The sequence below is a fragment of the Scyliorhinus canicula genome, chromosome 18, assembly GCF_902713615.1.
Source record: "Scyliorhinus canicula chromosome 18, sScyCan1.1, whole genome shotgun sequence".
Taxonomy (NCBI): Eukaryota; Metazoa; Chordata; class Chondrichthyes; order Carcharhiniformes; family Scyliorhinidae; genus Scyliorhinus; species Scyliorhinus canicula.
The window spans coordinates 101417238-101442010 of NC_052163.1; the positions used below are offsets into that span (position 1 = coordinate 101417238).

The 24773-nt window shown below is 44.5% G+C and overlaps 1 protein-coding gene across 3 annotated transcripts in view; it reads left to right on the forward strand.

The window, feature by feature from the left end:
* Positions 1 to 24773, forward strand: part of mllt1a (MLLT1 super elongation complex subunit a) — a 116510-nt gene that overhangs the window by 88436 nt on the left and 3301 nt on the right. For all 3 annotated transcript variants that reach the window (XR_005458076.1, XM_038778234.1, XM_038778235.1), the window contains exons 9-11: positions 2952 to 3054; positions 20720 to 20791; positions 23426 to 23497. Coding sequence is in view for 2 of the 3 variants with exons in the window: in XM_038778234.1 (XP_038634162.1) it covers positions 2952 to 3054; positions 20720 to 20791; positions 23426 to 23497 (247 nt within the window). In the remaining variant the exon portion in view is untranslated. Of the gene's footprint in view, positions 1 to 2951; positions 3055 to 20719; positions 20792 to 23425; positions 23498 to 24773 lie in introns of those variants that run through there.

A 24773-nucleotide genomic window follows, 5' to 3' on the forward strand; every position in this document is an offset into this window, starting at 1 on the left:
AATAACCCTTTTAAAGAAGGCTTCCCTAGATGTTTACTGAGTAACTTACAGGCCCCAAATTAGATTTACTGCTGCACTCGTCACAGCCAAGTATGTATTTACTTCATGAAAATGGTAGTGTACTTTAAGACTTGCCATGTCTGTTGCAGAGACCTTGTTAAGCCTGCATCAGTATCTTTTTCTTCACCATTTATTTTTTTAAATTATAATTTTATTTGCAACATTTGCACCCTCTCCTACAGCTAGTTTGCCCACATTCAGAACTGAACACATAAGTGTGGAACGATAAAGTATTTTACATGTTGGGAGGCCAAATCCAATCCCTTCCTCACCCCATACCAGCATATTGGATGGATAATGTGGCGCTGGTGTGGCAGCTGTTTGTTTGCTGCGCTCACAGTGCTGTCTGCTGGCTGTAATGTAACCTCTCCAAATTGGTCACCTCTCTGGTACTCGGGTCAGTGCACTTGTGTACAGGAAGTGGTCATGAAAATCCCAGTTCTGTCGTCTCAAAATGAATTAGTTTCATTGAAAGAGACTAATAATCTTTTTGCTGGTCCATCAGTCTGCTAAACATTACAGTGTATTGCAGGACAAATGTAGCACTTTTAAACACTGAAATTAATTAAACGGGTAGGAAAGTCGACAAAATAAAATGCACTTTGCCAGCTATTTTTATTTTAGATAAGGTGTGACTACTATCCAATATTGTTCACTTAATGGCTTGCAGGAACTCATTTCCATTCTCAGATCGCCAGATCTGTTAATTTAGAAGCAGGAGGAGGCCATTCAGCATCTGTCATTTAATTAGATCGTGCTGATCTGTACCGTAACTCCATTTACAGCTCTGCGTACTTTGGTATCACAGTATTGTTACAACGCCGAAGGAGGCCATTTGGCCCATCATGTCTGCACCAGCTCTCCAACGAGCCCCATGACATAGTGCCATTCTCCTGCCTCTTCCCCGTACTTCTGCACATGGTTTTTATTCAAGTAATCACCTACTGCCCTCTTAATAGCCTCAATTGAACCCGCCCCCCCCACACTTCCAGGCAGTGCATTCCAGACCCCAACCACTCGCTGGGTGAAAATGTTTTTTCGCACATCGCATTTGCTTCTTCCGCAAATCACTTTAAATCTGTGTCCTCTAGTTCTCGCTCCCAGAGCGCAGTACAATTGGGACGGTGGAGTTCAAAGCTCGCTTCATGGGCGGCTCTTAAAATGTCTGGAGCTCATCCTGAAAGAGAAAGCTGTAATTGTGGTAGGAATGTGAGTAATTGTTCACAATGCAATGGTGGATGTGTGTGAGAAATAGTTCTCCTTCAATGCTAATAAGATTAGAGATCCAGCTGTGTGGCGGATGTACTAAAATGAAGCAATCCTATCTGGGATTCGAGGTTCCCCTGAATAAATTGCCTTGAATCACCTGATTGTTGGGAATCGTTTAGGGGCAGCATGGTGGCACATTGCTTAGCACTGCTGCATCACCGCGCCAGGGACCCGGGTTCAGTTCCGGTTTTGGATGACTATCTGCGTGGATTTTGCACTTCCTCTGGGTTGAGGGGAGTGGGCCTATGCAGGGGTACTCTTTCAGAGGGCCGGTGTAGACCCGATGGGCCGAATGGCCTCCTGCACTAGGAATTCTGTGATTCTAATGCGGATGTCAGGAAGCTGGCGGCAATATATCTCTTCCCATTCCAGTCACAAGGAGCTCAGTGATAGCCACTCCATCTCGTGAGGGATCAGACCTGTACCTATCAGTCATCCCGAAATCCCTTGGAAAAGGAGAGGAATGATACCTTTGGAGGATGAGGTATCAATGAGGTGGATTCAGAATCAAGCCAACACTCTCTGGAAGACTGCAGGAAGTATCTCAGAACACGAGAAATGGTTGTGAGGGGCACCTGGCTTACTGATTGAACCTGGATGTGTCAACCTATCACTAGGCTTTTTGATTCTTCCACTCAGCTCTGCATTATTTCTGCAGCCAAGCAGCTGGACATGCAATATCCAGAGCATTGCTGCATGGCTTGAGCTGGTTAACTTCAGCAGTACTACTGCTAATATTTGGGGCGGTGGAGTTTCCTAAGCCTTGGCATGGTAAACATGTGTTTAAGCCCTCTGAATCTAGGTAAGTATGGCCCAGCCTTATGTGGAGAGAATCCCTATCTATACCTTCTACATGGTGATAGGCTTCTGGGGATATGTCCCCCTATCTATACCTTCTACATGGTGATAGTTTTCTGGGGATATGTCACCTTGCTGTCTAAAAGAGAAATATTTGGAATAGATGGCTGTAGAGGCAATGAAAATGAATAGGGTCAGCAGCTCCAAGAGAGAGCTGGAGTTTGGAGAGTATAGCAGATAGGAGTGTGGCACTTTTTGAACCTTGCAGATATCTGCAATGTTCTTTTGAGTTTTGTGTGATCCTTTGCAATATCACATCTGAAAACTCTGCCTCTCCCATGGAAACAGTCCTTTCATCCAACCATGAAGAGTTATCGCAGTTGATGAGCTCAAATTCTAATATGGTGCCATCGTATGACTCGGAGATGGAAGTGCCAACGATTGAGCCAAACTGACAAATAGAAAGACTGGTATCATCTTGTTTAAAAGTTCAGTGACATGCGATTTGCCAAAGTGTTCAAGAGAAAAGCTTCAGAAGTGCAAAATTTAGGCAATAAGGTCACCCAGCACCAGTTCTCCTGTTGCAGTTTAATCCTTCTGTTCTAGGATGTTTTATGTGTGATTTTCATCGTATCTGAAATAATGCTAATGGCATTTCTTCCTTCTAGGGTACAAATGAAGTAATTTGGAATATAGGGCAATCTGGAGGACATTCTAGTGTTAGAATCTTGTCTCCGCAGCACACAGATAACGGTGTTGCAATATCTCTCGGTTCTTTGGCTCAGGACTGACCAGTGTGTATCATGTTCCTCTTTTGTTTTTAGATTGAGTTTAAGTGATGACAGTGGAAGTGAAAGCAGTGAGAACTCCAATGTCAACACCCTGGACCAGCCTCCAGTTCAAAAACACATAGCCGCCAGCACTAAGGTACTTTTTAAGCTGTTTGATTTCTGTGCTGTAATATAGGTATTTAAGAGCAAAGCTTTGACCATATTCTGGAAGCTTGCTACGTACAGAGTTGGGAGTGAATTGAAACCTTCACACCCTTTCCCTTACTGCCCAGACTCACCGTCATTTTTGGAGAGGTGTGTTTCCTAGCGCCCAGAATGTATGGTCATTTTAAAACGCAGCAGAAAGAACCTGTGGGTTTAAATAAACAATATCATTTATTCATGCATTCATTCCTAAATCTAACACTACTCACTTAGCACTCACATACACATGAGAAAAAAATACAGTTAGCATCGTGTGCTTTAACAAGTTGGAATCCAAAAGAATAGTTCATAATTCATGTATCTGGCTTGTTGAAGGATAAGAGATATTGCAGGCTCACTCTTAAATTGCAGCTTTGATGAGTTCAACTAGCTGAAGTTAGATATCAAGATTATTGCAGGATTCCCTCAGAGATTAATGTTCAACAGGTTCAACAGGAGGGCTAATTTCTTTACAGGTGGACTTGGATTTAGGAATCAGGATTAGAGATGTTTTAGGTTTTGCAGCCTGTTCTTAAGGACATAGCTGGCACTGCCTACTCTGGAGCTACTGTGACCTGCAATGTTCGCTGCGTACTGCCCAGGCCTTTCTGGGTCTTTAGATAGAAACTTGTTATTTGCAGTCAGTTTTAGTCACATGGCAAGTACTGATATTGTTCACTCAGAAGGGCTTAGCTGAAAGTCATTGCTATATAGTGGAGATAGTGGATGAGTTCTTTACACTTACTTGGGATTAATTGGATTCTTCCCAGCGCTCAATGTTAATGTTCCAGTTCGGAAACATGGGGCGGGATTTAGCAGGCCTGTTGGCTACAGGCGCAAATCTCATCATGGCGAGAATCGTTCTGTAGAGCAGTTGAAAAGTTTATTTGTATTCAGGTGGTGGATATTATTAGCAGCTCGCACAAATATAGGAGCATGCTTAATTGCCCCTTAATTAGAAAAATGAATTAGGTTCTCTAAACTTATTAAAAAAAGAATTGTTGGTTCTGGGTCTCTGTCAGCCGAAGTTTGTGAGTGTGTTTATCATCCTTGTTTTGAAAGCCCTCCCAATCTCCATAATCGTCTCTAGCCTCTCAACTCCGAGATATCTGCACTCATCTATTTCTGGCCGCGAGTATCCCCAGTTTTATTTGCTTCACCCTCATTGGCCACGCCTTCAGTTGCCTGGACCCTAAGTTCTGGAATTTCCTCCCTACATCTCAACCTCTCCATCTCGTTTTCCTCCTTTAAGACACTCCTTAAAAAGTACGTCTTAGACCAAGCTTTTGGTCACCCGCTTTAATATTTCCTCATGTGGCTCAATGTCATATTTTGTGTTATAAGTCTGTTCGTTTTATGTGCACTATATATGAAGTCTGAGTGAAGCAGTACACTTCTTGCCAAAGCAGATGTGGAAATCTTTAACCACAGGCTCCTTCTTAAAGTAGAATTGTAAGATGAGGAATAAAACTTTTAACTGGCTCCACCTGCATGTACTTCATCGTCCAAATGGCCTCCATCAGTGTAGTTATGACTCTATATTGACCTCGTCAGTTTACTATGATGGAGAGTAGCCAATAATCTTTCAAGTGGAAAAAGGGCATTTCTTGATCATATTTTTAGTTATAAGTTATACCAAATGGACATGCGCTTTTAAAAGATTGCTTTTAAGGCTTCTTCAGCTGCACCTTCCAAATCTGCGCTCTCCACCATCAATCTAGAAGGACAAGGGCAGAAGGCGCTTGGGCAAATCATCCTCCAAGATCCCCTGAAAGATATGCCCCATCCTGTCTTGGAAATATATTCGCGTCCCCTCGTTGTTATTGGCTTAAAAAACCCTGGAGCTACATCCTTAATAGCACCGTGGGAGCATCTTCATCACATGGACTGCCATTGGTTTAAATGGGTGGCTCACTACCGCTTTCTCAGGCGCGATTATGGAATAGGCAATAAATAAAAGCAAACCATTGCTGATGTTGGACATCAGAAATAAAAACAAAGTACTTGGAAAAACTCAGCAGGCTTGGCAGCATCTGTGGGGAGGGAGAAACAGAGTTAGCATTTTGAGTCCATGTGACTCTTCGGAACAAAATGTTGACTGTTGCCAGGATGTTGCCTGGTGTGGAGGCTGAATAGACTCTGGACTGTTTTCATTAGAACGACGGAGGTTAAGGGGCAATCTGAAAGAAGTCTACAAGATTTTGAGGGGCATGGATAGAGTGGATGGGCAGGAACTCTTTCCCAGGGTGGAGGGGTCATTCACTAGGGAGCATAGGTTTAAGGTCCGTGGGGCAAAGTTTAGAGGAAATGTGCAAGGAAGGTTTTTTGCACAAGAGGGTTGTGTGTGCCTGGAGTGTGCTGCCAGGGGAGGTTGTGGACGCAGTTACATTAATGGCGTTCAAAAGACATCTCGACAAACACAAGGATAGCATGGGTATAAAGGGATATGGCACTCGGAATTGCTGAGGGTTTTGGCCAAGGGTGGTATCATGACCAGTACAGGCTTGGAAGGCCGAAGGGCCTGTTCCTGTGCTGTATTGTTCTTTGTTCCCGTTACACCAGGAACAACAGAAGCTCCCTCCATCAGCCTCGCTCCAGCCCTGGGAATGGCTAGGGTGCCCATGGATGTGCCTGCATGCTAACTCTACTGGGTCGTTCATGGGGTTTCTGGTCCTCATGGACGCCCACTCGAAATGGCTGGACATACACTATTATATCGAGGGTTACTGGGGAGAAACTATGTTAATCGTTTAGCACCCATGGGACACCGGTATCCGGTAAATTTCTCGAAATCAATTGCTCGAAAGCTGTTCGAAATTGTTCGAAATCAGTTGCTCGAAAAATTATTTCTCGAACTATCAATTGATCGAATGATAGATTGCTCGAAAAGCAGTACTTCAAAAAAGGAATACCCAAGATGAACAAGGTTCATTACATAAAAAAGCAACTAATTTTTGTAAGAAAATAAAAACAATTAATTGGTTCAATAAATAATACCAACAATTACAATTCATAATTTTATTAGTCTTTACAATTTATAAAAAGTTTAAAAGATTTTAGTAAGAAAAAAATAAAGTTAAAATTCAGGATTGCCAATATATGTTGGCTACTCCATTAGTATGCAATATTGTGTGCAATACTTCTTAAATATTCTTCTACATTTCCCGTTTCGTTATATTTTGATACAATATCCTGTAATCGTTGTGCGCAGTCACGGTATTTTTTTCTGCTCCCAGCTGTACTCACACCTCCCACAAATTGTTCGATTTGCAACTCGTGTAAACTTTGCTCTCGCTTTAAGCCATCTATAAACTTCCAAATCGACGGATGACAAGCACTTAGTTGATGTTGGAAACTGTTGTGCCATCCCTCAATAGAATTATTCGTTTTCGGCAATCCTTCTTTGACGTAATCGAAACAGTTCCACATTTCATGTTTAAATATAGGAGTACGTCTACGGTTGTGTCTATACGGCCGACCAATCCACATATCTTCAAAGTAATCCACTACTCCTTGAAGTTCATCTGGAAAAATCTCATTTCCAGTTAAAGATTCAAATGTTGCCACAACATTGGGTATCGGTATAAATGCCAATGCAGATAAGAGACGAGCTTTAAAAGCAAATTCGGCATTGGTGTCGTATATAAGCTTTAGGCCACTTCCTTGAATTTTTCTATAAAGGGTGTGACAAAAATGAAAAAAACACCCACGACATTTAGACATTGGAAATTCTTGTTCTATGGCCTTAACCATGGCCATTTCAAAATCAATCATTATTGTCAATGGCTGGAATATAGGGATTTTTTATTTTAAAGCCATCAGGAACTTCCTATACGTTTCTTCAGTCTTGTTAGGTAGCAGTGCATATACAAGGGGTATAACATTACCTGATTTCACACCATGTATTGTATACAATTGAGCAAAAATCGAGGGCACAGTTTTAAATGTTCCATCAGCATACCAGTGCTCCGAACGTACTAAGATATCGAGATTCTTTTGGGTTGCAAAAATTAATATACGACCATTTGTGGGACCAGAGTCATAAATGAGGAATAAATCTCCTTTGCTGGTTTTTGTAAACTCTTCAGGGATATCAAGATCGAGGTAACTATTAGGCAAAGCATGTCCAACATTCTTTCTTGCACGTGTATTGCGTATGGTTCTTTTCATATTTTCTACTGAAGGGAGCTTCACAGCTGCAGCACCACTTACCTCTATTGAGGCACATGATACAATAAATTGCGGTGTATCTCGACTATTCATCGCATGTTCTTTCACTTTCTCCATTGCTTTAGTAGCTTCAATTCCAGCAGCGTCTCCTGCATGGTTGTGATTCCCACTTTGTTTCGTGATACAGTACTATCATCAATAGTGATAACACGCGCACAACATTTTCTTGTTTTGGACATTTCACATTTCCAATATATCTTATTGTTCACCGCTTTGTCCTTAATATATAGGTGACCATCCAAACACAATTTCTTCTTTCCTTTTTCGCTCGCTATGAAACTTATATCCATCTTGAGGGTTCGAGGTTTCCAGAATTAATGGTATTTAGCAGTGGTGTTTAACGGTTAATTATTTATTAGTTATCGTTTAAAGAGTGAATTGCTTTGAAAGAATTGGTAATTAACGTTTAAATATTTATTAGTGATCGTTTAAAGAATGAATGTCGGCTTTCGAGCAATCTATCTTTCAATCAATTGATAGTTCGAGAAATGATTTTACGAGCAATTGACTTCGAGCAATTAGCTTTCAAGCAATTGATTTCGAGAAATTTACCTGGAACCTGGGACACCAGAGGTACTTGTCACAGACATCACCAGTGAGAAGTTCCAGACATTCCTGCTGGCCAATGAGGTGAAGCACAGCCAGACGGTTCCATACCACACGTCCTTGAATTGTTTGGCAGAAATGGTGGTTCAAACATTCAAGCCTGGCATGACGAATCAGAATATGGGCTCCCTTAAAACAAAGCTGCCACAGTTCTTGTTCCACTACCGGATTATACCAGACGTCACAACTGGCGGAGCACCAGCAGAGCGACTGATGGACAGACGCCTCCGGACCCGCCTGAGCTTAACATTCCTGTGTCTTGGCAGGAAAGTAGAAATGAAGCAGGAGCTTCAGAGAAAATATACTGGGTACCGATAGAGGTTTCAAACCAGGAAATGTCGTCCATGTCGCAATTTTCGGGGTGGTGCCTAATGGGTCCGAGGGGTTGTGATGGAGAGAATAGGGCTAACACAAAGTCGGGACCAGGGATAAGACCGAACGGATGCATGTAGACCACCTCAAAGGCAGGGAAGCTGCCTCAGAGTAAACCACACCAGACAGATCAGTGTCTTCACTGCTCTTTGTACAGTCCTACAGTCAGGAGGCTCAACCCACCACGGAGCAGCGTCTAACTCAGCAGTACGACAATGACGCGACCTCACACACGGACATGGACACATCGCCAATTCAGGACGACGTCACAACTAGAGCCAAGCCCCCAGTAGTGATCTCCTGTTGTTCTATATGGAAGAGGCGATCACTGACTCTTTATACGCCCCTCGACTAGGCACCACAACTGGGGGAGGCACAGCCACATGTGAAGTGGCAAAGAAGGCTTCCTCAGCTGGCTACTGATCGATCTCCCCATGGGACTTGGAGAATGTCAGCTTCCCCACTAGTGAGGACAGACTATTCCAGCTGGGACTCATTACCGTACACTTTAAAAGCCGGCCCGGACTGAGACTGGCAGTCTGGTTAGTGCCAGCCAGGACCTTGTGTTGTGTTGTGTGCTGTCGTAGTGGCGGCCATTTCATTTAACCAAAATAAAACTCACCTTCTCGGGCCTCCTGCAACTTTATAGTTAGGCACATAGATCATCCAGCTGCCCGTGTTCCCCCTCTAGTGGCCTTCTGCCCTAGAATAGAACAGTTTATGATACTTGGATGATGGGTTGGAAGACCTTATGTACAAATTAACCAATGACACAAAGGTAGGCAACATTGTAAGCGGCGTAAACAGAAGCAAAATATGACATATAATTAATACATTAAGTGAATGGGCAAAATTGTGGGAAATGGATTCAATGTAGACAAATGTAAGGAACAAAAAGAAGAATAGAACACAGTACTTTCTAAATGGCGAAAGGTTAGATACTGAAGGTCCAAAGAGGCTTGGGGTCCAGGTATACAGATCATTAAAATATCAACAGGTGAAGGAAATAATTAAAAGGCGAATGGGATGCTGTCCTGTGTCGTAATCATCTAGTTTAGTGTTCATATTAATATTTTAGACATTATTTTAGAATAGGGAAGATTGTGTTTGGGTGATAAGGTCAGAATAGAATAGAGAGCTACATAACAGCAAGTGTTTCCTTCGGAACTGCAGATATTAAGCCTGAGGAGAATTGCCCTGACTTCATTAGAAATTTGAATTATTCATGTAGACCTCAGGGTCAGGCGTTTGGTTTTTGAAACTAAAAGGTTAATTAATGTAAATATCTGTTGCACATCTCAACCAGAGTCTGTTGCTATAGGGATGAGTGATTCAGGGTGGTGCCTTGGCTGAAATCCTGGGATGTTAGTGCGATTCTCTGAGCCCCGCGCCGGGCCGGAGAATCGCCGCAACTGTGCCACGCCGCCCCGGCGCGCGATTATCCGGCGTGCGGAGAATCGGCGCTATTTGCGCCGGCGCGTTTGACGCGGCGCCGGTCGTGGGCTGGTGTACGCAGCGGGGCCGCCGATTCTCCGGCCCAGATGGGCTGAGCGGCCGCGTGGAAAAAGCAGAGTCCCACTGGTGCCGTCCACACCTGGTCGCTGCCGGCGGGAACTATTCGCGAAGGATCGGGGCGGGGAAAAGCGCTCCTTCACCGCGGGGGGTCTCCGATGGGGTCTGGCCCGCGATCGGGGCCCACCTATGCCATGTTGCGAGGGGCCGGCGCGCTGAGGAGGTCCCCCACGCATGCGTGGGTTGGTGCGGCCCAACTGCACATGCGCGGGTTGGCGGGGCGCCCATTTGGTGCCGGGAAGAGAGGCTGGAGCAGCATGAACCACTCCAGCGCCGTAATCGGTCGTCCCCGTGACCTTTTCGCGCCATCGTGAAACGCGACAATGAATCGGAGTTTTTCAGAGGGTCTTGGGGATTGGAGCTGAAAGCACCCAAGCTTCTGCGTATCTGTCCTGAGTTCAGAAGACAGAGAAAGGGAGAGCCTGCTAAGAGCTGAAGAGCAGCTGGAGACCAGAAGCAGAATGGACTATCAGAAATCTAGAGTATTTCTGAAGCGGAAGCACTAAGCTAGGGTGCAGTGAAGCCCATGCTTGAGCTGGAATATTCGCAATTGTGAGGGGCTTAAGGAACGGCGGAGGTTCACTTAGCTGAAGACCAGAAGTTAGACCCCAAGAAAACTTAAACCTTAAAGGATAGCAGAAAGCTGACGAGGGTAAAAGTGAATTCCTGAGAACTGTAGCCCTTTGTTTTATCTCAGGGAGTGAAGAACTTCCAAGAGCCTGATAAGTAGTCAGAAACCTTCTGGCAGATGGGAGTCAAAGTGAAAATGGGAAGGTTCAGTTGAGGGGTTCAGTTTTAAAGTATAGACTGCATGGGTAGACTGTGTTTATTGTTTTTTTGAGTGTAAAGTATAATTGATTACCTATGTTCTCCCCGTGTCTGCATGGGTTTTCTCCAGTTTCCTCCCACAGTCCAAAGATGTGCGGGTTAGGTGGATTGGCTATGCTAAATTGTCCTTGGTGTCCAAAGAAAAAAAGATTAGGTGGGATTTCTGGGTTACGGGGATAGGATGTGGGTTTAAGGAGGGTGCACTTTCCAAGAGCCGGTGCAGACTCGATGGGCTGGATGGCCTCCCCTGCACTGTAAGTTCTACGATTTAGGTCATAATGTTTGTTTTGTTTGACTCTTGTATGGTAAAAAAAAATGTTTAAACCATGGAATCTTGTGGCTTTATTCTTTCAGTAGATAACTGGATTTTGAATTTCTCTTTAAACGTTAACGGTCTCTAATGGGATTGTAAAGCTTCATATCTCGAGGCTTAGGAAAAAAGGAGGCAGAAGTCATAGACCATAGCTGGAGTCCTGTGAATAGTGTTTTGGGCACCATACTTTTGGAGAAAGTGCAATATAGTTTTACCAGAATGATACTGGGGGTGATTCTATGGCCACCTTCCACCCGGCGCCGATCCCGCTGTGTCGGGAGAATAACGGGAGAGTCGCAAAACGGATTTGCGCTGGGTGCAAATCAGTTCCCCATTCTCCTGGACCGCGAGATTAAAGTAGAATGCAGTGGACTCCTGGGATTCACCCGTCCCCATCCCGCAACGGGAATTGCACCAGTTGGGCTTTGGTGCAGGTCCTGATGAGCGCGGGCCTGGGGAAGAGGGGTCAAGGATGTAAGTTCAGTGCCCCTCTGTCACTGTCAGGCTTCAGAGGAAGGCTCATCCCAAGAATCCCGGAGGTTGGTTGGGCTCGGGTTGGGGAGCAAGGGACTCCCCCTTCAGGATGGGGGGGTCTTGTGGCTGTACTGCCACTTCTAGCCCTGGCAAACTTGAAGTCCATTTTTGGCATGGTGATTTCAGGCAGCTCTCTGAGCAAAACCTTTGTTCTTGTCTGTGTACTGTGAAATCTTTGAAGTAGCCTGGTCACTTTAACCTCCATCAACCTTGGACACCTGGAGCAGCAGCACTCCATTCTGCAGACGGGATTCCCTTTCTCTCTCTCAGAAACTGCAAGTATGAGAAGACCCCTTGAACTGACAGGAGAAGCCAATTTCACTGGGGGGGGGGGGGGGGGGGCAGGATTCCCTCTTGGAGCAACAGGTGTAGCCTGGCAACTTTGAACCGTGCTGCTTCATAGCTGCAGAGTAAATAAAGCAGTTCACTGTTGACACAAGCCAGGAAGACTCAAGTACTTTCCCTTTCTCCACAGCTGCTCACTCAGCCCCATGCTTTTAACACTGTATTTTGTTGAAGTCTCTGAGCCTCCCTATAAAGGTCAAAACCTTGAAAACCCCTTGTTTTCATTTAATTTTGCAGTCTAATACCTATGACTAGGCTTTGATTGACAGTTTAATGGTTTTTACACAGCAGGCAGGAGCTTTGTTTATTTATCCCTGCCTTCACGGTTGACTGCATCTGAAGTAACCCCCATTATCCCTAACCTAATGTTTATAAACCTCCTTGTTCTGCTTGACAACTGCAGGCAACTTCAAAGCAGTTAAGTGCTTTCTGTTCCTCTTTGTATTTGGTTCAGTATTGGTTGTTTATAAATGTTACGGTTAGGAATAATGGTTACTTCTGACGTTATGGGGAGGGGGCCTGAGGGAAGGGGTTACCCTCATGCCTGTGTGGTGTGGTGGGTGGGCCTGACCCGTTATTCTAGTGGTGGGGGAGGATGCGCCTCTTTGCTGAGTGTTTTGGGGTTCTCCCCTCGTGGGATCCGAAATCGGTGAAGAGGGGCTGGCCGGCTAGTTTCCTGATATGTATACTTTTGCATACTAAAGGTGGTGAATTGCGATCTGGATCGTGCCAACACACCCAACGGAATAAAACATTTTTTTTTTAAACTAGAGGACCCAATAATTTTTTTCCAATTGAGGAACAATTTAGCATGTCCAGTCCATCTACTCTGCACATCTTTGGGTTGTGGAGGTGAGACTCACACAGACAAGGGGAGAATGTACAAACTCCACACTGACAGTGACCTAGGGCTGGAATCGAACCCGGGTCCTCAGCGCCATGAGGCAGCAGCGCTAACCATTGCGCCGCCGACCGCCCGACTCTCATTTTTTGGGAGAATTGCACCCACTGTTTTCCCGGAGTTCCTGAGCTGCTCCTCTGAGTTACTTTTGGATGACGAGGAGAAACCTTGCAAAATTCGATCCTGTAATTGGAATACAATGGGTCTAGTCGAATGTGAGAATCTGCAGTGGTTTGTTGGTTTCTTAAAGTGGCAATATTTGGATTGTGCAAATCAAATTTGACACAATTCGTGGCAGGTAGTTTGGTGGTTGGGCAGGCAAGCAAAGCAAAGAACAAAGAAAATTGCCCTCCCAGCCTGCGCCGATCCAGATCCTTTATCTAAACCTGTCTCCTATTTTCCAAGGTCTACTTCCCTCTGTTCCCCGCCCGTTCATATATCACTCTAGATGCATCTTAAATGATGCGATCGTGCCCGCTTCTACCACCTCCGCTGGCAAAGCGTTCCAGGCACCCACCACCCTCTGCGTAAAAAACTTTCCACGCACATCTCCCTTAAACTTTCCCCCTCTCACCTTGAAATCGTGACCCCTTGTAATTGACACCCCCAATCTTGGAAAAAGCTTGTTGCTATCCACCCTGTCCACACCTCTCATACTTTTGTAGACCTCAATCAGGTCCCCCCATAACCTCTGTCTTTCCAAAGAAAACAATCCTAATCTACTCAACCTTTCTTCATAGCTAGCACCCTCCATACCAGGCAACATCCTGGTGAACCTCCTCTGTACCCTCTCTAAAGCATCTACATCCTTCTGGTAATGTGGCGACCAGAACTGCATGCAGTATTCCAAATGTGGCCTAACCAAAGTCCTATACAACTGTAACATGACCTGCCGACTCTTGTACTCAATACCCCGTCCGATGAAGGCAAGCATGCTGTATGCCTTCTTGACCACTTTATCAACCTGTGTTGCCACCTTCAGGGTACAATGGACCTGAACTCCCAGATCTCTCTGTACATCAATTTTCCCCAGGACTCTTCCATTGACCATATAGTCCGCTCTTGAATTAGATCTTCCAAAATGCATCACCTCGCAATTGCCTGGATTGAACTCCATCTGCCATTTCTCTGCCCAACTCTCCAGTCTATCTATATTTTGCTGTATTCTCTGACAGTCCTCCTCGCTATCTGTAACTCCACCAATCTTAGTATCATCTGCAAACTTGCTAATCAGACCACCTATACCTTCCTCCAGGTCATTTATGTATATCACAAACAACAGTGGTCCGAGCATGGATCCCTGTGGAACACCACTAGTTACCCTTCTGCATTTTGAGACACTCCCACTACTGCTCTCTGTCTCCTGTTGCCCAGCCAGTTCTTTATCCATCTAGATAGTACACCCTGAATCCCATACGACTTCACTTTTTCTATCAACCTGCCATGGGAAACTTTATCAAACGCCTTACTAAAGTCCATGTATATGACATCTACAGCCCTTCCCTCGTCAATTAACTTTGTCACTTCCTCAAAGAATTCTATTAGGTTTGTAAGACATGACCTTCCCTGCACAAAACAATGCTGCCTATCACTGATATGATGATAAGTCTATTTTCTTCCAGATGTGAATAGATCCTATCCCTCAGTATCTTCTCCAACAGTTTGCCTACCACTGACGTCAAGCTCACAGGTCTATAATTCCCTGGATTATCCCTGCTACCCTTCTTAAACAAAGGGACAACATTAGCAATTATCCAGTCCTCCGGGACCTCACCCATGCTCAAGGATGCTGCAAAGATATCTGTTAAGGCCCCAGCTATTTCGACCCTCGCTTCCCTCAGTAACCTGGGATAGATACCATCCGGTCCTGGGGACTTGTCCACCTTAATGTCTTTTAGAATACCCAAAACTTCCCCCTTCCGTATGACAACTTGACCTAGAGTATTTAAACATCCATCCCTAGCCTCAACATCCATTCTGTCCCTCTCCTTGGTGAATACCGTGCAAAGTACTCATTAAGAATCTCACCCATTTCCTCTGACTCCACGCATAAATTAGGTCTTTTGTCTTTGAGTGGGCCAATCGTTTCTCTAGTTACCCTCTTGCTCCTTATATACGAATAAAAGGCTTTGGGATTTTCCTTAACCCTGTTAGCCAAAGATATTTCATGACCCCTTTTAGCCCTCTTTATTGCGCGTTTGAAATTCGTCCTACGTTTCCGATATTCCTCCAAAGCTTCATCAGTTTTGAGTTGCCTCGATCTTATGTATGCTTCCTTTTTCATCTTAGCTGGTCTCATAATTCCACCCGTCATCCATGGTTCCCTAATCTTGCCATTTCTATCCCTCATTTTCACAGGGACATGTCTGTCCTGCACTCTAATCAACCTTTTCTTAAAAGACTCCCACATTTCAAATGTGGATTTACCCTTAAACAGCTGCTCCCAATCCACATTACCTAGCTCCTGCCGAATTTTGTTATACTCTGCCTTTCCCCAATTTAGCACTCTTCCTTTAGGACCATTCTCGTCCTTGTCCATGAGTATTCTAAAACTTTCGGAATTGTGATCGCTATTCCCAAAGTAATCACCGACTGAAACTTCAACCACCTGGCCGGGATCATTCCCCAATACCAGGTCCAGTATGGCCCCTTCCCGAGTTGGACTATTTACATACTGCTCTAAAAAACTCTCCTGGATGCTCCTTACAAACTCTGCACCATCTACGCCTTCAACACTACACGAATCCCATTCAATGTTGGGGAAGTTAAAATCTCCCATCACAACCACCCTATTGCTCCTACATTTTTCTATAATCTGTCTGCATATTTGTACCTCTACTTCATGCTCGCTTTTGGGAGGCCTGTAGTAAAGTCCCAACAATGTTACTGCACCCTTCCTATTTCTTAGCTCCACCCATATTGCCTCAGTGCTCGAATCCTCCATAGTGTCCTCCTTAATCACAGCTGTGATATCATCTCTGACTAGTAATGCAACTCCTCCACCCCGTCTACCTCCCTCTCTATCCCTCCTGAAGCATCTATACCCTGGGATATTTGGTTGCCAGTCCTGCCCTTCCCTCAACAAAGTCTCAGTAATACCAATAACATCATATTCCCAGGTACTAATCCAAGCCCTAAGTTCATCTGCCTTACCTGCTACACTTCTCGTTTTAAAACAAATGCACCTCAGACCACCTGTCCCTTTGCGTTCATCATCTCTTCCCTGTCTACTGTCCCACAAAGGTGGGACTGGAGGATCCATCCGGCAGCCACTTTCAAAAACAATTTCTCTATTATGGTTCGGTGACCATAAGAGGAAGAGAGAATACAAGTACACTAATAACTAAAAGCTGTGCTACAGCTTGGCAAGATCACGTAAAATAACAAACCAAGCAGCAGAGTTTATTTCCAAGGGATAGAATTGAAAAGTAGGGAAGTCATGTTAAATCCGTATTGAACCCTTGGTTAGACCACATATATAGTACTGTGTACAGTTCTGGTTGCCATTTTGTAATACAGATTAGGAGGCACTGGAGAGGGTGCAGATAGGATTTATAAGGATGATATCAGAAATGCATGGGAATGCGTATCAGGACGGGATGGACAACTTGGCTCATTTTCCTCTTGAAAAAGAGTTGGCGACGGGATGTCCTAATGGAGATCTTTAAAGTCATGGAAGATTTTGATGGAGTGGATACAGAGAGAATGTTTCCACTTGTGGGAAAGAGAGGCCATAAATATAAGATAGTCACCAAGTAACCAAATAAGGAATTCAGAAAAAACCTCTTTACCCCAAAGAGCGATAAGAATTTGGATCTCACTACCAGAAGGAGTGGTTTAAGAGAATAGAATAAAAGCATTAAATGGCAAGTTAAACAAGCATTTGAGGGAGAAGAGGCTAAATGATAGATTTAGATGAGCAAAAATGGGAGGAGGTTTGAGTGGAGCATAAACGCAGTATGGATTAGTGGGGCTGAATGGCCTCTTTTGGTGCAGTACGTCCTATATTCCTGGACTCCAGGGTTTAAATCACAAGAGGGGGTTACAAGAAATAGGGTTGTGTTCCCTGGTGCTTAGATATTTAAGGGGTGAGGTATTTAAGGGGGTGGAACAATGGTTAGTACTTCTGCCTCACAGAACCAGGGACCCAGGTTCAATTCTGGCCTTGGGTCACTGATAGTGTGGAGTTTGCACTTTGTTCCCGTATCTGTGTGGGTTTTCTCTGGGTGTTCCGGTTCCTCCTACAGTCCAAACACGTGCAGGTTAGGTGGATTGGCCATGCTAAAATACCCCTTAGTGTCCAAAAAGATGTACAGGTTAGAATAAGGGGTTAATGGGATATGGTGGTGTAGTGAGCTTGGGTGAAGTACTCTTTCAGAGGGTCGGTGCAGACTCGATGGGCTGAATGGCCTCCTGTACTGTAGGGATTCCTATGATTCGATCAAAGCTTCCAAGCTATTAAGATAGGATGGATAGAGAGAATCTATTGCCGTTGGCTACGATTATAGGACGTGAGGAACAAGTCAAAAATTAGAGTCATATGGAGTTAGGTTGCAGGTCAGCCATCATCTCAATGAATGACAGAATGCATTGGAGGGGCTCAGTCCCTCTGTTGCTTCATGCCTAGCTGTATATTGTTTAAAGTCATCATCTGATCATTTTTTATCAGTGTTCTGCAGCCGTTTAAATATAAACTGATATTGTGTACCGGTGCTTTTACAGAGACGGGCAGGAAGGCTATTTCAGACTATTTCATGCTCAGTGGAGACCAACCACTTTGCCACGGGGGACAATGCCAAGCTTTCTTGATTGACACACACACGCACGCACACACACACGGATGCACGCACACATACACACACATCTCCAAGCAGGCAGATGGGTATTCTGACTGAGTGGACCACATATCAGACAGGAAATGTCTTAAACTGATTATCTTCCAAAGATGGGATTAATGTATTTATATATTTCAAGTTTGTTACATGGCGTTCTGTGATTCACAATAATAACAATTTGCAGATTCCTGCCTTTACATTAGATGGAGCTGCAGATTTCCATGCCTTTCCCATACTGCTTTATGTGATAAGTTGCTATGACCTGGAATGCACTGCAAAGGGTTGTGGAAGCAGATTCCGTAGTATTTGGGAAAATATTACAGGACTAGGAAGAAAGAAAAAGGGAATAGACTAATTGGATAGCTCTTTCAAAAACCCAGTACAGGCACTATAAACAGTATATTCTCCGCTGTGCTTTTCCAAGAATCTATGACAGTATTCTCTAAAAAAATCAGAACAGAATGTATGGCTTTAAAATGAGGACTGAATTACAGCTCTATGCTGTCTCCTAATTATCTCCATCCCTCGCCCTATTTCACATGAAGAATTATTAATTCACGGGATTTGGGCGTGGCTGGCTAGGCCAGCATTTATTGCCCATTCCTAATTGTCCCTGAGATGGCGGTGGTGGTGAACTGCCTTCTTAAACCGCTACAGTCCGTGGTGTAGGTATACCCTTTGACCCAGCGACAGTGAAGGAACGGCGATGTATTTCCAAGTCAGGATTGTGTGTGGCTTGAAGGGGAATTTCCAGGTGGTGGGGCTCCCAGGTATCTGCTGCCCTTGTCCTTCTAGATGGTCACGATCGTGGGTTTGGAAAGTGCTGGCTAGAAAGCCTTGGTGAATCCCTGCAGTGCATCTAGTAGATGGTACACACAGCTGCTACTGTGCGTCAGTGGTGGAGGGGAATGAATGTTTGTGGAAGGGATGCAAATCAAGCGGCCTGGATGATTTGGTTTTAACTCCTCATGTTTTGGGGATCATATACTGTATTAAAAATCTTGTTTATATGCACACCTTATTTTAAAACCTTATGTCAACATTTCTGATGGGAATTTCAATTATCTGCTACCATGCCACTAAATGGGTTCCCTGCATTAATGGCAATGGTGCCACTTCAAAAGGACCTTTGGACGTCCTGTAGTTGTGAAAGGCATTAAATAAATGTAAGTCCTTTTTGCTTCTTTTAATGGGAATTCACTATTGACATCTCTGCTAAGCTGACATGTCTCCGTACCACAGCAGCAGCTTGCTCCCCTACACAGTTTGCTGTGCTGCAACCGTTATCCCTTCAAAGACAAGTTTCTGTGGCAAAGGTACGATGTACTGATTTTTGCTCGTTACCAATTTGTGGGGGGATTTTTCCTTAGGACAGGAATTGACTCTGGAAGTCAGTTGGGATAGAATTTCAACCTCTCAATCCAACCTCATGGTGAGCCTCATCATATTTTCCTTGATCAACGTCAGTTAATTTTGTAGACAGGCATCCAACAGTATCTTTGCTCTTCGGTAAGAGTTTACCACTGCTGGGGAGTGAAACTACCTGCTGGAACACACATCACAGCACCCAAAGTGATGAAATTGAACAGAAGGTCACTTTAGTGGCTTTGAAAGAACCCAGCAATCATGGAACAAGCAGCTTGAGGGGTATTAGAGGGAGAGGCTTTAGAACTCCCATGCTTAGCCAAGACCCCGCTGAAACAGGTCTCTGCCTCCACCTTCCTCCAACAAGAATAATAATCTTTATAGTCACAAGTAGGCTGACATTAGCACTGCAATGAAGTTAATGTGAAAAGTCCCTAGCCGCCACATTCCGGCGCCTGTCCGGATACACGTGGAAGAATTCAGAATGTCTAAATTAACTAACAGCACGTCTTTCAGGACTTGTGGGAGGAAACCGGAGCACCCGGAGCAAACCCACGCACACACGAGAAGAGCGTGCAGACTCAGCACAGACAGTAATGCAAGCTGGGAATCGAACCTGGGACCCTGGCGCTGTGAAGCAACAGTGTTAACCACTGTGCTACCATGCCGCCCTTTCGGTCCACTCTTCATTATTATTGCAGAGGTGGAAGTAAAGGGACATTAACCTGAGAAACAAGAGGTGGGGCAGGTGCTCAGCAAGAAATCAGCAGCATGGACCAGTCGAGGTGGGGGATAATCTGACTGGCCACTGTGAGATGCATGTATTTGGCAAGGGGCCTCCCTGTCCCATATTTCTCATTTATCACACATCCCATGAACTCTGAATTTGTTAGCTTAATGGAACTGTGGTTGACTCTTAACTGCCCTCTGAAATGGCCCAGCTAGTGACTCAGTTCAGGGAGAGTTAGCGATGGGCAACCGATGCTTACCAGCGATGCCCACATCCCATGAAAGAATAACGAACCGGCATGTAGGGTTCAATTGAAAGACGGAGGTTGAGGGGTGACCTGATAGAGGTCTACAAGATTATGAGGGGCATGGATAGAGTGGAATGGCAGGCACTCTTTCCCAGGGTGGAGGGGTCAGTCACCAGGGGGCATAGGTTTAAGGTCCGTGGGGCAAAGTGCGAGGCAGGTTTTCTACGCAGAGGATGGTGAGTGCCTAGAACGTGTTGTCCGGGGAGATTGGGGAAGCAGATACATTACCTGCGTTCAAAAGATGACTTGACAAACACATAGATAGGATGGGCATAGAGCGATACGACACAAGAGAGTGCTGAGGGTTTTGGCAAAGGTTGGTAACATGACCAGTACAGGCTTGGAGGCCGAAGGGCCTGTTCCTGTGCTGTTCTTTGTTCTTTGTTGTGAAGGTCAGGTACTTCTCTCCAAATGAGGAAGAATCAACACAGGGCCATGACATTATCAAAAATACTGCTCAAGTGTAGGAGAGTCTGGGGACCATTCATTGTCCCCTCTGCTCTAAATTGGCAGATGTCATGGTGGGTCTAAAATAAAAGATTATTTTTAAATTAAGGAATCATGAAGACAAACCAAAGAAAATGAAATAAACAAGTGAATGTTGTTCTCCAATGATATGCTGTAGATAAAAGATCCCTAACTAATTGACTTTTGAATATTTATGTTCATCTCTATTGCAGACATCTGGCCGAAAAAGCCCTGAAAACTGTGAAAAACCTGAAAAGCTATTTAAAAAAGGATTGCAAGACAAGGTGAACAACTCCTAATTATCAAGGAACTGCATTTGTGCACAATAATTAGAGCCATAACCTTCAAGTAACTTTGTATAAAATATATCAACGTTTTCCCTTGTTTTTATTCCACTGTTTTCATATTAACTTTTCAAGAACCGTCTAATGGTCTTTCCCACCATCTCTATGATTTTTAATGATGTTTTATTTAATGAATAATGATATCCACATTAGCATCTTCTGTGGGAAAGAGAACCGACAAAGCCTTATATGGTGATTTCATAAGCATGAACACAGCACCTAATTAATTAGGAAGCAGATTTATGGCTGTCCCAGTCTGAGCCTCGCTGGTGTAGCTAGGGTCAGTATTCTCCTCTGTTCCTACTCGTACTCAATGAATCCTATCATAAAAGCCGATGTCTGGTCTTAGCAAAGAAAAGTACTCAGACTATGAAAAAGGCTGCGGCAGGAAAATCATGGATGGCTCCTTTATTAATGCAGCACACCTCAGCTGTCAGGTGTCCACATCACAGATATCATTCCTGTCAAATGGATAGATCAGGAGACTTGGGACCTGACAGTGTATTCAAGGGAATTGATGACGTATTTTTTATTTGCATTTGCAAATATATTTTGCTCTGTGCATTAACCAGTTTGTATTTTTGTTTCGGTTTCCAACCGCTTCTTTCTTTTTGGTTAATACAGCTGCCATGTGAGCAGCGTCATGAAGAAATGGCAACAACACAACTCTCTTTGAGGTTTCCAATAGCTCTAACTATTAGAAATGAGGAACATAGTTCATGATGGGACGACAGATACAGGCGCAATGATACCTGAGGCATTTATTTCTCACATATCATTACCCCCAGATTCACATTAATTCACTAGCCCGCGTCCACAAAACTAGAAATATCTGCTTCACAAGATCGACTGTCATGGAGTTGCGTCATCAGTCGCACAACCTACATCTGGAGTAGAGACAGTCCCTGCCGCCGTTGCACAAAAAACATAGCCTGCATTTATATATCGGCAACACAGAAAAACATCCCCAGCTGCTGTACAGAGATGAAAGTTACTACCTGGCTGGTAGCACGGTGGCGCAGTGGTTAGCACTGCTGCCTACGGCGCTGAGGACCCAGGTTTGATCCTGGCCCTGGGTCACTGTCCGTGTGGAGTTTGCACATTCTCCCCGTGTCTGCTTGGGTTTCACCCCTACAACCCAAAGATGTGCAGGTTAGGTGGGTTGGCCACACTAAATTGCCCCTTAATTGAAAAAAAAAATTAATTGGGTACTCTAAATTTATAACAAAAGAAAAAGTTACTATTTGGCACCTGGCCATAGGAAGGGAGTGCTGGTTAAAGAGAATGATTTTAAGGTGGGCTTTATGGAGGAGAAGAAGATGGAGAAGCAGAAACCTTCACCGCACCATATATTTTACTCTTTACCACATTCTTCCAAGCTTGCTGCAGGAGAGTTCTGCTATATCAGGTTGTCTGCTATGACAACATATATCAAACCAGTGACAAACACTGTGGTGGAAAGGGTCAGTGCATTTTCTTGGAACAAAGTAATTAGTTTGATGTACAGATGTTCAGATTTCTGTTACCATTTAAATGCAATGCAGTGAGAATGATATCACTGAAGGCATCTGGTATCCTCATCAAAGACTCCATGGCCATAAAAACAGAACAAACCTGCGCTCCAATAATGTTCAGGTGATGACAGTAACTCTATGGCCGCTATACAGGATGCCTGCCTTACATAAAGGTTCACAGTACCTGCATTACTTGATGATATATGTCCCCATAGATCAAGGCTATAAGTTCTTAATTTCTGACTATCAGAATCCCTCTCCACAGAAATCCAGGGAGATGCTTGGTCTATCTGGAAGTTTAGTATCTCTTTGCATTCGCCGGACTATCGCCCCACTTGCAAGAAAGTTGTGTGAGGCAGCATTAAACAATGTGCAGAATGGTTATTATGTTCAATACTGTTCATCCTAAAGGGTGCCAGCAATCCTGTAAAATTAGAATTTGACTACACTAGCTGGGCCCAACAAAAAATCTGTGCAACAGTTTACTTACTTTATCTTTCTCCTGGAGTTGGTGACCATCTACTTCATTTTATAGCCAGACACAAGATGTTGGGATGACCACATTCATTGGTGAGCAATCTCCTGTCATGAAGTTTGCACTTGCAGTTTTACTGGAGGCCTTCAGGCCACGTAAGCCCCTCTTTGGAGTAGTTTTTGCAGCCTGACCTCCAAAATCTTAGCATCAAATAGAACACGTACACCCAGTGGCTCCCATTGTGAGCAGCTGGTGCACTTTTCTGCCACCTCCACAGCTTCCCCTTTAGAGTCAGGTGCAGCCCTTTAAACGCTGCTGTCTTCCCAGAATTTTACAATTTTCAACTAAATGCAAACCTTGGCAAGTGTTTTATACCAGTATTCTATTCAGGGTAGCAACTGCTGTTAGAGAATTTGCTGCAATACATCCTCTTTGTTACCTTGAGCCAGATGAGCCCTGGTTCGGCTGTTTCTGGGAAAGCGGGGGGTCCAATTGTAAACCTAAATGTTTCAGACCTAGGTACAGATTAGTTTTTGCAGTTTGATGCCAAGGTAAAGACTCTAATACTCACTTTCCTTTCTGCAGTCATATACAGAAGAATTGGTAGATCTTCATCGCAGGTTGATGGCATTACGAGAACGCAATGTGTTGCAACAGGTAAATTGTAAACATATCCATGGACCCCAAGCATAAGGCTAGGATCTTCTGCACCCTCCGCTCCCCCCGCCCTAACTTGGAATTATTTTAAATGGTTGCATTCTCTTTGGATTATTGTTCATTCTTTTCCCTTATGCAAATAGACTACCAAAATGACCTATCTGGTTTCCCGCACAGCAATTTGCAACTTTCGCTGGCTTTAAACACACAACCCCATTTTGTACACTGAGGAGTTCAATATATAGCGAGAGACTGATGTATTTTTAAAAAAGTATTTTTATTAAGGTTTTGCAGAATTTTTCATAATAAAACAGTAGTAACCATAATAACAAAACAAACTAGAGTGAACATTAACATAGTGGAGAAAGAGAATATGCAATAACAATTAAATAGACATTACCCCACGCGACCCAGACTTCCCACCCCATCCCAATGAAGCACTCACCTCCCCCCCCCACCCTCCCTCGGATTGCTGCTGCTGCTGACATTTTAATTTTCCCTGAGAAAGTCGACGAACGGCTGCCACCTCCGAGAGAACCCTAGCGTAGACCCTCTTACGGCAAACTTTATTTTCTCGAGGCTGAGAAACCCAGCCATGTCGGTAACCCAAGTCTCTACACTCAGGGCTTCAAGTCCCTCCACATTAATAAAATCCGTCTCCGGGCTACTCGGGAGGCAAATGCCAAGACGTCGGCCTCTTTCACCCCCTGAACTCCCGGGTCTTCTGACACTCCAAAGATCACTATCTCTAGATTCGGCACCACCCGTATGTTAAGCACCTTGGATATTGCCCTCGCGAACCCTTGCCAGAACTCTCTAAGCTCCGGGCGTGCCCAAAACATGTGGACATGGTTTGCAGGGCTGCCCTTGCACCTACTGAGACGCATTTTTAAATGGCGTCCCAATCTCCAAGGCCCCCAAGCCCTCCCCCACAAGCCCCAACTTACTATGGGAGTGTCCTTGAAGCACCCCCCAAACACCCACGCAGGGCCCGAGTGTCAGCACACAAAGAAATGGCATTATGGCACCGTAGCACTGCCAAGCTGGCAGTATCAGGGTACCACCCTCCCTAAAGGGCAGGCACCTGGGTGCCTCCGATCCCCTGAGAGACCCCCACGAGTGCCGCTCCGGTTGGTCCCGGTTTGTGGGGACCAGTGCTAAACATCAATCGCCCGAGGTCTCCGAAACGAAGGGGATAGATTCCAACACCTTGGGAACCTGCACATTAAAGTGAGAACAGCTGTCTCGCTCTAATGTGCAGATTTGAGGGCAGCAT